At 38.6% G+C, this 14,808-nt stretch overlaps 2 protein-coding genes across 2 annotated transcripts; one reads left to right on the top strand and one right to left on the bottom strand.

The window, feature by feature from the left end:
* Window positions 1-1,305: 1,305 nt before the first annotated feature.
* Window positions 1,306-2,923, top strand: calml4b (calmodulin-like 4b). Its single transcript, XM_030774910.1, has 4 exons — window positions 1,306-1,312; window positions 1,574-1,714; window positions 2,322-2,510; window positions 2,832-2,923. The coding sequence occupies exons 1-4, from the start codon at window positions 1,306-1,308 to the stop codon at window positions 2,921-2,923; spliced, it is 429 nt and encodes a 142-aa protein (XP_030630770.1).
* Window positions 2,924-5,077: 2,154 nt separating this feature from the next.
* rxfp3.3b (relaxin family peptide receptor 3.3b) lies at window positions 5,078-6,250 on the bottom strand. Its single transcript, XM_030775597.1, has one exon. The coding sequence runs from the start codon at window positions 6,242-6,244 to the stop codon at window positions 5,078-5,080; it is 1,167 nt and encodes a 388-aa protein (XP_030631457.1). The 5' UTR covers window positions 6,245-6,250.
* Between the last annotated feature and the right edge of the window lie 8,558 nt (window positions 6,251-14,808).

Here is a 14,808-nt window from a genome sequence, read left to right as displayed (position 1 = left end):
CCCAGCACAACACCGTTTCTGATTGCAGTTTGTGCATCAAACGCAGTAGTTTACAGAATAATGATGTCTGTGTATTTTGATCGAGGACTACCAGACTGTAAAAAACTGTAAAACTCTCAGTAATCTCATTATCCCTCATTGATAACAAACTACGTTGTTATTAGTTAATTTGTGATTCCTTTTGAAATCACGTATCAAGACACGTGATCAGTAATCTGGAACTCCTGTCAGCCTGACAAGAGATCTGAAAGGAAACGATAGGAACGGGTTATCACAACCGGGCCCCTAAAGGGACTGATCTGTTATACACGCCTAGAAAACTATGGCAAGTATTGCGCAATTGTTCGATGTCCAGTGTTTATAAAAACTAAAACTTTTAACCTTTGGCAGTGTGTCTTTTCTTGCATTAAGTGTCTTCTTCGTTCTAGGCGAAGTTATTCAGTCACGGCGAAATAAACGGTAAGGAGTTCCGTTCGCTTTATTTTAGTAGTCTTGACTTGATATCGCCAGATAGGATACATCTCGAAAGGTGCGCTCACCTTCAGACAGAAGATTTTAGAACTAAAATGACAGCGAAACCTTGCTCCGGAAAATTTCTCTGTTCACGCTTCGAAAGGAGGGAATAGCAACAACCCGATTAATGTCAATTCTGAGCATTTTTCTTGTGATTGCAAAAACTGCCAAAACATCCCACTGCATTTTTTTTTCCAAACTGCCATTGCAGTTGAATTCATCTGGGTTTGCTTACAAAGCGGTGTTTGTACTAGCGATAGGATAAAGACAATATGCTTACCGAGGCATGCCAAAATTCGTTCTAGATTCGGGGCAAATTGTTTGCCTCTTTATGTATTTATAAGTGTTACTTGTGTCTTCTATCACATTATGCTACGTCATTCACAGTGCTGATTGTCGAACTTCGTTTTCACCAACAGTGTATATGTGAAACTTAAGTGAAAGTTATGCTGCAGGCTGTGTTGATGCATCCTAATGTATTTTAAGAATAAGCTGTAGTACAAAGGCCAGGACTGCTGAAGGGTCCAATTAATCCATCATTGAACATTTATGAGATGCAACTGTAGATATCCTCCCTAATTAAGATTTTTCAAAAACCATCTTTATGCTTTTGTAGCCTCAGTTCTCAGTGAACTTTAATGAATTCACTGGGGGCCCTTGGGTGTTAAGAAGGAAGCTCACAATTTTGGCATATGGACTCATTATAATGCTCATCTCAGTTTGAAAGTACCTCTGATTTTTTTCCAACAGACTTTTAGATTTGTAGCCCTCTTTCATCTTCCCAAAACACCCATGACCAGTAACGACATAAAGTGCACATTAACGTGTACTGATTCATCTCTCTGTCATATGTAGCAATTAAACGATTTTTAAACGCAAAAAAAAAAAGGTTAACTTAAACTACAATAAACATTTATTACTATCGGTCTTCTAAAGCAACTTAACAAGCATGCTGAAAAATTACATGAGGCAGATGTTGTGGCAGAAAAAATGCTTTTATGTTGGTTGGTCAATTTGTGTACATGCAGAATTGACTTGAATCTTTTAACCTTTGTTTCAGAATTCAAGGAATGCTTTTCACTCTACGATAAGAAGCACAGGGGAAAAATAGAGGCCAGTGACTTAATTACTGTGATGCGCTGCCTTGGCACCAGTCCCACCCTGTCAGAGCTGGACAGACATTTGCAAATCCATAAAATAGGTACAGCCTATGTTCATCTGTCTGTATTCATTGTGCGGTCCTCATACTCACTTCTGTGCACCTTTAAAATCTCATATTGATGATTCCAGGCCATTTCAACTAAGCTGGGTTTGGATTCAAAGAGTTTTTATAATACCTATTAGCATTCGATTCCATCAGTCTTTGACAAAGTCAGCTTTTGTGTGCTTTTAGATCAGAGCAGTTTTTGAACCAATCCCAGTCATTCCTATGTGATGGAAAAGGATACTCTCGCTTATTTGCTGTATTTCTTGCATTTATTTTATTGTATTTACTTATTTGGTATCCTCTAGTGTTGTTGCCTGTTATTTGTTTAGGCTGCTGTTACAACACAGTTTCCACCTGGGATCAATCAAGTACTCATCTGTCATCTATTTATTACACTCTCAGTCAGCTTTTGACTAAAGTTCAAAGCAAATTTTGTGTCACTATCTTCTTATATCACTATATTATACTGTCAAGCATTTAGGATGGTGATTCAGAAAAGGCATCTAGTGAAATTAGTGCCATGTCGTTAGCAGCTGTGTTGATAGTGCTCTCCTAGCTCCTTGGGCGGTGATGTGATTTATTTTGTCTCTGCTCGTGCCAGATAAGAATGGGGACCTAGACTTCTCCACCTTCCTGAACATCCTGCATAAGCAAATGCAGCAGGAAGACCCACAGACAGAGATCCTGGAGGCCATGCGCATGACAGACAGGCAGAAGAAGGGTTATGTCCTGGCATCAGAGCTCAGGGCCAAGCTCACAGGACTGGGGGAAAAGCTAACGGATCAGGAGGGTAAGCGCGGGCAGACTCAGAGTGCCAGGAGACATGGCAGGGTGCCGTTAGGTGGAGTGCCAGATTCGAGCATATAGGGAAAACCCCCATCTAAACACGTGCTTGAATTCTTCCTTAGGTTAAATGTGTGATTGCCCTTCTTGATATGTCCTTGTTGGCCAAATGGGACACCTTAGTGTTGTTGAATGTAGAATAAGCATTATAAATGTGTCCTGCAATCAGGTTATTTTATCAGTTTAAAAAGAAGATGCCATCTCTACCTAAATATTTTTCAAAATGTAATTGGTTTCTTTGGCTTATCCTCCCTTTTTTCCTTTTCAGTGGATGAATTGTTTAAGGAGGCAGGTGTTGGCCCTGATGGACATGTTTGCTATGAAGCATTTGCAAAGAGCCCCCTGACTACCCACCATTAAGAAGGCATAGACAGCGGAAATCTCTTTGTTGTCAATTGACTCTATAAATGCATTCCAGAACATTTTCATTGCTTTCACTAGGCCTGGACTCATCAGGATTTAAAGGGCAATTTGTCATTGTTTATATAAGTACACCAGTAAAAGACAAGCCTGTCAGCGTTTGTTGAGGTTATTTGAGAGGTACTCAATCTCTTCGAAAGGTGCTATTAAATAACTACTAACCCAGGAGCACATGTCATAAATTAATTCTTTTAGTGGTGTTCTCACTAACCCTCATATATCATTTGTAAGTGTTTGTCTCGGTGCCAAATAGCGCCAATAATTAACTTAACTGGTATGGTTGCCTACTCCACATTTGATGTGCAAACGTGTGTTTATGTGTTACTAGAGTGAGCAAGCAGATGAGGGATCTCAGCTGGAAAAATGTTATTATTTTCAAGGCAAAGCTTGTTATTGTTTTTCCCTCACCCGTAAAACCATATTTTCAGTACTGAAGTTCCATCCCGTAAAGAGCCTTTACGTAGAATTGATTTTTAAAATGGCGTTACAGTGCCACCTAGTGTCTGTACATTCGCACTGGATATATGCCATTAAACAAAGAGACTAATTATGGACTGGACTGAAGCATGATCGTAATTTTGTAGTCTAAGTAATTTTGTCCGTCAGAAGGAGGAGACGACGGACGATGTCTGACGGACGGAGTCTGGACACGACAGAGGCTCATTCGTTTAACTGTTTTCAGCTTTTACATTCCATTTCTTAGCTTGCTGTCGTAATGCCAGCCTTAACAGCACATACATGATCGATGGTGGTTTTCAGATCAGTTAAACTACTTTTTGACAGAAGGGCTTTGTCAGTTATTTTTATTTTACAAGGATACAGTAGGTTATACTATCTTAACGGGTCTTCCCTTGTGTTGATCATCATCTTAATAAAAGCTCGATCCTTTGCAAGGTAGCTATTCATAACGTTTCATGTTTTAGAATAGCCTCATAAATGGCAATCTGTTCATTCAGAGTTTAAAATGTACACCTGAAATTGTTATGAACGAAAGGCTGAGGACAATGCTCCGCACTTTTATAGACAGAAATATATATTTAGGCTACATAATAAATGATATCATCGAAATGAATGATTTTGACATTGCTTGCCTCGAAATATTTAACAGAATTAGGCTTTTTCTTGTCATTTTTTCTTGCTAAATGGGTAATTTTCTGTGTTTCATGGCTTATCCGATGGCTCTGAATTGATTTGTTGTCAAGTGTGGTCGTTAGCTGGTGTATATCCTTCTGTTAGCAATAAACTTCACCTGTAAATCCGTGCCACGCCTGTTTAAAGTCCATCATAAGCTATGACACAAGTGACAGTTGTTAATTAGATGAAATAACAGTTTCTAAAGGCTCATATCAACGTGTTTTAATCGTGTTTATGGAGACATCAAACATCGCCAAGATAAGATAAAACTTTATTACTCCCTGTACAATCGACAGTTAGTGGCAGTGTTTACATTCATTTCCTTGGGAGCATACACATTACCGATAACATTTAGCTACAGACATTTATTACAGATACAACTAACAGATGTTTCTCCAGGGACATTCCTATTCCCTTGGGATAATTGTATTTTCCGACTCTAACTTCGTAACTGTCCACTGTTTTCATTCAAACTTTCGAACTGAACCGGAAAAGACCTCCAATGTTAAAATAGCAAAAGTGATAAATCGACTTATCACGTTTCTGCTCGTTTTTTCTAACTGTGCTTTTTTCCAATATACGAACAAAGTGCTAAAAAACCAGTAATACATACAGAATCCAACAATTTATTAAGATAATCTGTACAAGTCTGGTGCGGTGCGTATGCGTGATTGCATGTCAAACATCAAAGACATAAACTTTGTTTTGCAATTAGAAGTCTACTAAAGCAGAATGAACGTTCATGCATTCGGTCTGCCTCTCGTCACGTAAAATCAAAACAACATATATACTTTTTTTACGCACAATTGTGCAGACATTTCACACCTGAAACTTCAATACCAGTGAGATAAATAATTTTCATTGTGACTGTATTGTAGCCGATGAGGTTTAACTTAGGTTTCAAGTTCATATTCTCGCGCAGCGCATTGTGTCCATGAGTTTTACACCTCGTTGCAGAATTTATCTCAGCGGTGAACAGTTTGATGAGGGCACATCATCGCACTGTCCATTTAGTACAGACAGTCTACAGGTATCGGTTTCTATTACATTCAGAGGCATCACAGCCTGGCTGTCTTCGTGCTCTGCTTTTGTGGTCGCAGAGAACGGGCGTATCTGGTAGGTGTTGGACATCGCAGGTGAAGATATCCGCCAGAACAAATCCTTTAACATTTTCCTGAATTCTCTTCTCATAAGGCAGTATAAAACTGGGTTCAAACAGCTATTTGCATGCGCAAGACAAATGGTCACTGGGAAAACATATGTATGCACCATGTAGAATGTTTTATCCCAGTGAACCAAATTAAATTTCACGAGGACACCCCAAAATGTGATTGCTTGATTTGGCATCCAGCAAATGAAGAAGGAAAGTACCACAATGGTGACTGATTTAGCAACTCTAGACCTTCGTTTTGGGAGATTGTTGTTCATGCTTCGCAAGCGAATGAATCGGAGAAGCAACAAATAACAAATCGATACAATCAGCATTGGGAAAACAAAAGCAACCAAGATTTTCTGTAAATGATATAGAGCATGCCAATAGTGACCATCTGGAAACTTGAGTAAGCAGAGTTTTTCTCCGGCGACCGTCCTTACTGTTGAGAATATAGGTGTTGGTGCCGTTGCCACTGTTGCGAGAACCCAGAGAAGAGCGCTCACCCACTTTACTGAGCAGGTTTTATGCCTAGTTCGGTCCTTCAGAGCAGAGGCAACAGACCAGTAGCGCGTTATGCTCATAGCAGTCAGAAAGAAGACGCTTGCGTACATATTCATAACAGTTACTGAGAGAATAATCTTACACATTGCATGCCCGAACGGCCAGCTGAAGTCCATTGCAGTGTCCACTGCCCAGAACGGCAGTGTCAGGACAAACTGGAAGTCAGTTACGGCCAGGTTTAAGATGAAGAAGTTGATGGTTGACTTCTTTCTTGCATGTCTCACCTTCATCAAGAAAAAGACCAGCAAGTTCCCTACTAAACCCACAGCACACACTACTGAATACACTATGGATATCATTATCCTAAGCGCAGGGGTGGCATCCGCCGAAACATCGATGTCCTCCAGGCTGCTAAATCTGTCACTGTCGGAGCTGCTGAAGTTGTTGCCGCTGAGGTTAAAAGACTCCGCCATTCTGTCTGAAAAATATTCGTTCCCAGGTGTATTCACCTGCAGCAAGCTGTAAACCGATTGCATATCACCGTTTACCCTTTATAATTAAAGTAATCTGAAAAACAAACATAGGAGCATAACCACCTATGCTTCATGACACGCTCATATTGCCCTCACAGGGTTTGGGGATGCGCCTACCACGACATTGTTCTGTTTGTAAAGCTCTAGCTGCGTTCCGCAGTCGGCTTAATACTTGGGCAACTTGAAACGCCTGCCCATGAAGGACGACGATTGGTCAAAGTAATTCTGAGTGACAGTGGTCAGGCAGCAAGACAAGAGCAATAAAACGTGGTAATCAAAGGAAACTGCGTCTTCGAGACAAAGAAGCTGTGGTGAAAAGCACTTTTTGTCCTGTATTATGATCGACAAGTAGACCTCAGTTACTAACTTACGCTAATTGAGCCTACGACTCTGTGGCGATAACCCGTTTGTTATATCTATGCATATTTTAAATGAGCCAGGTATTGCGCTTGTGTTATCATCAACACCCTGTCCAGTATCTGTTCAGTTACAGTTATCCCTACGAAAATCCCAACGTTAGCGCGCTCTGCATAATTTCCACTGAGTAATAAGCAAAGTGGTTATATTTAATAAACCCCAGAACAACTTATGTCGTAAATTCGGCTAAATGACTGGTTGGAAAGAGGAAGTTTCGCTCTCATTGGGTTAGTATAATGTAATCACAAGTCGTAAATTACTGTTTACCTAAGATATTTGGCCAGGCTTTTCGTGCTCTGTATACGGTGCTGAAAGAACAGCGCACGGACACGCTAGAAATAGGAGAAAATAATATGGTGACGCTTTATGTAATTCTTTTCAAAATGCAAATTTAAACAAAAAATTCTGATATATCATTTTGTGATACAAATATATTATTAAAAGTAATACTGTCACTCGTACAGTAGGGGCTAAAGAACACGGAACTCATAGGACAGTCACTTCTCTTCAGTATTGTATTTGCTCTGTGGTCGTTGGACTAATTTTGCGAATGCATCCTCATTGTTAATAATTGCCAGGCTAACACATTTACTCCAATATGGCTGACGTTGTGGAGATCACACGCCCTCCTAAGTTGCGATATGGATGACCAGGGAAAAATCTTATAGACAACTGTCAAATATTATAAATCCTGTAACTGATTAACGTGTCCTGGTTTTGACCAAGTAATTTCTGGTCTCCAGGTCCTTTGTGAGTTTGCCGTTTGGTGGCATCATTAATGCATGGACCAAACAACAACGGTAGTGGATATATCAAATAAACCCGTTTTATTCACCGGTATTATCCAAATTTTCTGGGTTATACATTATGACTCTTAATTAATAAGACGAGAAACAGCATTCGAGTTACAGCACAGTTACAAATGAGGACCTATGACAAAGTAATTCATAAGAATATTTTTTCAGTCTAAAAAAGTTCTTACCCAGTCTTCCACTTCACTTCCCTTACCAGTGCTCTTGTTCTAATGACATGCGTATAGATTATAAGTATCTCCATATTCCTGTAATGCAACTGCTTGAACACTCTAAGGTCTAAGGACTCATCAAGGCACAATAAAGGGACTCAGAGTGTAATGTATAGACTGAAATCAAATAAAGTACTTTTCAATCTTTGACAGTACATTTAACCTCTCTCTTGCATTGTGTAATCTATAAAATGAGTATCTTTTGATTACAATTTTGAGCATGGCTCTGTTCATCAGTCTGCATTGGAAAGTATCTCCATCTCTCTTTACTACAGAGATGGAGATCTAAACTGCAGATACAGTTTGAAGTATTGCATTCAGTTGTACAGATCACCCATCTGAAACTTTTTTTCATTTTTGTTACATTCACGCTACAAGATCTCCTTTATTGATACATATTTTTGTATATCATGTTTGGGGTAGCTATTCACATTTTCAGGCAATCCCAGGAATAGTCTCAATTCAATACTAAAGGAGCGCTATTTTTGGTGAGCAGCAAAATTGCAGAGTTTGAAATACCAGTGATGACACACAGTTCTTGACTCTGCTGTATGCAAACAAATGACAAAAAAAAAAAAAAATAAGGTTTGCTCTTTGCACTGAGACTGGTGCTATATAATCCAGGGCTCAAACCAAAATGTCCTTTTGATTCTTCTGTCAGCTAACAATTGTGTGTCTCTGCTTGGTTGAGGAGTGTGCATATTTCTCAGCTTGATGTCGGCCTGTAATTAATTATGAGGTACGGTAAGAGGCAGCATAAACTCCAGTTCTCAAGCACAGGATCTTCTTGTTCTTAAGTCCAGTGATTAAGTGATTTAAGCCAAGAGTAATTTTCTCCAGGAGAGCAGAATCTAAGTACTAACAGTGACTGCCTTGAGAACTGTTCTGTGGTTTTGTGAAATGCTAAACCATTCTTTTAAACTTTCTAAGCAGACTCTGTGTTCACAGTGGGCTGTAAAGTTAACTTGTACTGCCAAAATGGCATGGTAGTGCAGATGTATGTTACTAGTCACAGCATCACTTCATTTCTTCCCACCTTTACACAGTGCCCCTATCCCCAAATCCAAACATCTGTGCGGGCTAGCAACACTGCTAGGTCAGCCAATCAGATTGGACTAACTCACTCTAAATGAAAAAGGTGAATATAAACACAAAAGTTCCCAAGAATATGTCTAAAAAGCCTGACTGATTGGTTACCTTTGAGGGTTGGACTCAAAGCTAAATGGAGAACTCACTTGGGTGCACCACTTCATGAAAGCAATGCGACATGTTCAAAGAGCACTGGTGTTCTTTGCCTCTCATGGATAAGAAGTAAAGTGATCGAATCTAATGACATTCAAAAGGACCGAGGTTTTTGTAAGGTCAGTGCACTTGTATTAGAGAATTCATACAGATGATTTGGTTCTCAGTGGTGAACTTGAGAGCTTACTGACCAGTTTTTTTTTAAATAGTCACACCTCTTTCTGGCAAATGGCATGTTTTGTGTTTTTGGGTAGGTGGTGAAAAGGACCTCTGCCTTCACTGTGGTTTAACTGAATTTCCGGTGTGCAGCTTGAATAGTTCAGTCTCACGGTCTTTTGTTTCTGTCATAAATAAATACCATGCCTCACTGCCAGGAGTGATGATAAAGGCTCAAGAGAACAAAAACCTAAATATTTCTTAGCTTATTGCTTACTACTTGCTCTACCTTCTATCCCTTTATAAATGACTTTATGATTCCCAATGGGGAATCCAGCAAAAAAGTAAGAAACAAAAGACAGGGGGAGAAAATGGATGCACGTCTCCACTTTCAAATGTGATGGTGTTTTATGTGAGATATTCCTAGGCACCTAATATGCATATGAATACAGCAAGTCTCATTGAGGTAGCAGCTCCCACTTCCTGTTTCTTAAGCTAGGCCAGTGAGGGCTGTGAGAGTACTAATGCTTTTGATAAGCTTATGGAAGAAAAACTGAAGAATTATATTTGAGGGGAAGAATGTAGCAAATTCATTCATGTGACCCAGCAGTTTCATCTTCTTTGGCAGGGCTATGCTGTTCTAGTCTTTAGATGAGTCTTTCATTCCACCTTTTTGCCTTTGGAAGAACATGACTTGAGTTAAAGTAACAATACAGCAAATGTAAGAAGATCAGTTTCTCATGAAAAGAAATTTGGCATCAAATTGCCCTTGAAATCACTAGCTATTAAATAATGGGAAATCAAACACTGCGTAAGTATAGTAAGAGTAAAGTATACAGACTGACTGACAAATGATGCTTAATATAAATATCTCTCCTCATTATCTGACCACTAATGAAGTTAAATATTTGCACACTTCTTATACCTCTAACTTAAATTACTTCTATTTTGTTTAACAGGTTTGAAGGTGTACTTTGAGTTTTGAGCATATGTAGCATAAATTTCCATATATTTCAATAAACTTTGACAGTTGAAGGTGAAGGTCAGAGGGTTTTTGAGTTTCTGAACACTGACCTGAGAACTTTTCCTTTAATGAATCCAAATGAGCCCTTAGTTGTGGAGTGTAGAATCTTACATAGTTTAAGATCCCGTCCAGATATATCATTCAATGGGTGTGAAGCACTCCAAGAAAACCATCATTTTTTATTTGTCCTCCCTAACCTCATTTTAACACCAACAAAATGATAACCCACCATGTAATCTCAGAATAGATCTTTAATGGAGCATTGCGAACTATGAATGTATGCACGCATACATACATCCTCTTCATACATGTGAAGAGTTACTGAGTGCATATTATTTACCAGTCTATACAAAACCCCCAGAAACATACAGATGGTTGAAATGTCACACGGGAGCATTGTTAATTACGTAAGTAAATGAAACACCTGTGCATGTTAAAGGTGCCATACACATTTACACCTTACATCCTTGACCTACCAGTTTCCTACTGAAATGATGTTTCAATGTAGCCAGTGTAGTTTTCTGCTGCTTTATGTGGGCCTGGTGCATTATCCCAGTCAGCAGCGCTGAATATTAGGACAGAGAACAATGCAAAGCAGTTATCTCCGAGCATGCAATGCAATCACTTTTCCGTAAGCATTTCTGAAATCTCAATGCCATTCTGTATGTCGCTATTCTGCAACTATATTTCAAATTACTAACCGTTTTTACAATGCCGTCTGGTGAATTGTCATAGGATCCCCTTTTATTGTACTGCTCAGTATGGAATTATAACACTCTGTGTGCAGCCTTGGATCGGCATTTGCACAAACATTAGAGCTGTAATACCAGGGCAGACTGAGGTGCTCCCAGTGGTTGGTCTGATAGAATATTGATATTCTATGGGATGTTAGCCTGGCCCTTTCACGCACGTCTCTCTCCGGCAGTAATAGAAATCTGAGACTTTAACAGATTTCCTATGAGGATTCTCGCAGGATGTTATTTCTTTTTTTTTTTTCCTGCCTTCATTTTGCAATGTAATGATTAGCATTTCAAAGCATTGGAAAAAAGAAACATTTGAAATCATTGGAGGGGATTGTGAAGCTAAGTCCTACTGGTTATGGAAAAATATGAGAGAGTGTCTATGAGAGAGGAGAACACACAAAATGTCTGTTTTCATATGAAGGAGCTATTTAGCTGCAACCTTACATATTTTAAACACAATTAACAGATAGCAGATCTAAGAAAAGCAAACATTGTTGACCTCTTCTTTTCCCAGATCTGCTTTTGAAAAACCATGGTAGTCTTTTCTAAATTCATTCTTCTGAAAAATGTAGGCTGAATCATCCGGGGTGACACATTTTAGCATGACAGTCGACAAAAGTAGATACTATCTAAAAATCAACAGAGTGAAATTAGACAACTCCTGCGGTACAACAAACAATGATTTTCAGACTGAAATAGAGAACCCAGTTGCTTGAAATTATGTGCTAGGCTACTGATTTTTCATTGTATTGCTTTTTTTTTGTCCTGCCAACCTTGTTTTGTTGATATGATCACAGTTTATAATACACCATCAGTTAGGTGACCTGTCCAAATATGTTCTTCTTTTCTATTTATCTAACATGTATCATAAAGGGACAGGAATTCGTTAAGTGGAGCCAAACAAGGTGACACATCCTTTGCATTTCTGAATGTGCAGACATTTGTCCTCCTACATCTAATGTGATTTAACAAGCTTTCCTCAGTGTGGTGAGACCTTGTTCCTTCAAGTCTTATAAAAACACATTCTACAGCTAAAAGGTTCAAAGGAACCCAAGTATAAACAATTTCTTACATTTGGAGTAACGTTTTGCTTATTACAAAAGTAGCTCCTATACAAACAAAAGAGATTAATTACTTAATTAATTAAACCTGAACATTTCTGGGCAGGAAAAATGTCTCACTGAAGTTGAGTTCAACCTTTTGAAGTACAACAGCTGTGTTTTTCTGTGATACTGTGTATTTTTCTTTCAAAGAAGGACCTTCTCTGACGATGCTTGCCAGTAGAAGGTGTTATAGTAATGTCAGACTGCCCAAATAAACAAACAAATGAACAAACAAACAAACGAACAAACAAACAAAACATTCATTGTGTCTTAGTCTGATGAGATGGGCATAATAGCACTTTGTCCTTGCAGGGGGAGTCCATTTCTATGTAGGCTTACTTCTCTCCCTCATGGGTGCTCTGCCAATTGTTGTGGTCTTGTAATACATAATGATTTTGATCAGCTTCAGCTCTGCCTTTGAAATGAGAAAGACACAGAGAGAGAGAGAGAGAGCAACAAGGACGAAATAGTAATGAGGAGATGGAGAACTAGCATGATGCACATATGCACTGAAGCACTTCAGGTATATTCAAATTCATTTCACAGACCAGAAATGGTTGCATTGTAATCAGCTTCTTTTAAATAGCCATGGAAATGAAACAGTATTGAAATGAATCAAACATGAGTGCTCCCTTAGGAGCATTTTTACACCGTGAATGTTATCACTATACACTGGCCATGATGGCTAGTGATTACACTAACCAAAAGGAACACTATACACTATCCAATCCTGTTTAATTTTCACAGAATTGTGCAGTCTTGTGGTTTCCATTGATGCTTAATCAACATCCTATGGATCAAAATCATATTTTATCAAAGCCTCAGTATAAACGAAGTTATTATTAATTTGTAACAGTGATTTACAACAGGTTTATGCAAGTCCTCACATATAAGTTCTCACAATACACACACACACACACATGCACACACACACATGCACACGCACACGCACGCGCACACACACACAGGCATTAATACTCATGTGATCCGATCCCATACAGTGAAATATACCACACCATCGAATATACTGATAAAGAATTGCAACATTGGCCCTACTATTCTTATCCTATATCTGCAGGCTCTGATATAAGATCTTTTATCCAGGGAAAAACTCAGCTGTCAATCCTGGGTGAAAAAAGCGTGTACATCATGGAATGAAAAATAACAGATGAGAATTGCATTTTTTAACAGTTCTTGACTTCACTGGATTGTATTCAAAACACTTCGCATAAGTTTCACATAATGCAAAGCAGGTAACATGTATTATGTCAAAAATGCTGCAAAGCGGTCATTGTTCATTGACAAGCACGCATACATTCGGGATTTAAAGAAGAGTGAAGCTGCAGATCTTGTGGAATACACATAAATGTGCTACTTCACATATAGGAAGACTGTTATTTGTGGTGGGTTTTTTCTAACCATGCATACTTTCAGTTGTCAGCTGCAGTACTTGATTGATTTTTTTTCATTCTCTCAGACTCAGAACCATCTGTGCCTCACAGCAAGTGTCACTCTATGAGCTCCGAAGTGCAAGGGTTTCAAATTTGAAATCTATAATGATTTTTATGAACAAAACTGTCTCGGTAGCTATGTATAGTGTTGACTATAACAACGCAAGATACTGTCATTGTTCAATGATTCATGTAACTTTGTGTGAATTCAGTGATCTTCAATGAGACATTTTCCCTAATGAAATAATCTTATGACCTTAATATTTTGTGATGAGTAAATTTCACACAGACAAACTGAATGAATCCATGACTGAAAATACTCATTAATGGGACAATGAGTCTCTACACTGTTTAGAATTCTGTTTAAATCTTCAGACCTAGTACAGTATTCACAACAGCACTATAGGGAAATGCAGTTTTCATCAAAAGGATACAAAGGTATACAGTATTATTGTCAGTATACTTTGTATTTAACCATCCGTGATAGAAAAAGCATTGTTTTTTAATTCGGCGTGTCCTCTTCGACAGGAACCACCAGTGTTCCAGTGTGCCCACTTTTGGATTAGAATTGTATAATTGTAGAGATCACACTCCTTTAACATCTTTCAAATAAAGAAACAAGTTCCACTTGGTTCCACCAGTAGCCTTTTAAATCGACCGCCTTTGACACAAAGAGAAAATTCACAAACGAAGGAAGCAGTTCTTTATGTCAGACTGAGACGTTTTGCACAATGCAGTATCTTTTATTCGGCAGGTTATGCTTTAGCCCACTGTTCTTAGCTTATCAAGGCAAACTGAGACATCCAGGTGCATTTTCAGGCTAGAATTAATGAGTGGTGTCATTTGCATCTCTAAAGGAATGGTCTGAATGTACTTTCATGATCATTTGAGACCAATCAGTATTTTGCAAAATAGCGATTTGTTTTGATTTAATAAATTCTGAATCAGAGCACACTGTTATCCATGTCCAGGTCTAGATGTTGTCATATCATTAACACACTTAATGCAAGAAACCCACCAATAAAACTAATAAAATCAAGAGTATCTTGAAGATGTAAAGGACTCTTTTTTGAGTCCTAGTTCCTTCTGTATCTTAGTCATCTTATTTTTCTCCTTTCACAATCATAGTGCCAACTGAGGATAGCAGAAAGTGTTGCAAGGCTGTGCAAACATTGTTAAGCCTTGGACAAAAGAGAGGGGAAGTGAAAGCACTTTTTTTTTTTGGAAAGGACCTGAGCGCATTACCTCCTGCTGTTACACTAGAGGTATTTTTGTAAATCCTGTGCTATCAGAATATTTCAGAAAGAGACTGCAGAAAGCATGTAGAGATGCTGGAGATTCACA

The sequence above is a fragment of the Chanos chanos genome, chromosome 5 (genome assembly GCF_902362185.1).
Source record: "Chanos chanos chromosome 5, fChaCha1.1, whole genome shotgun sequence".
Lineage (NCBI taxonomy): Eukaryota > Metazoa > Chordata > Actinopteri > Gonorynchiformes > Chanidae > Chanos > Chanos chanos.
The sequence above is the reverse complement of the archived record's forward strand: the minus strand, read 5'-3'. Positions and strand labels throughout refer to the sequence as shown.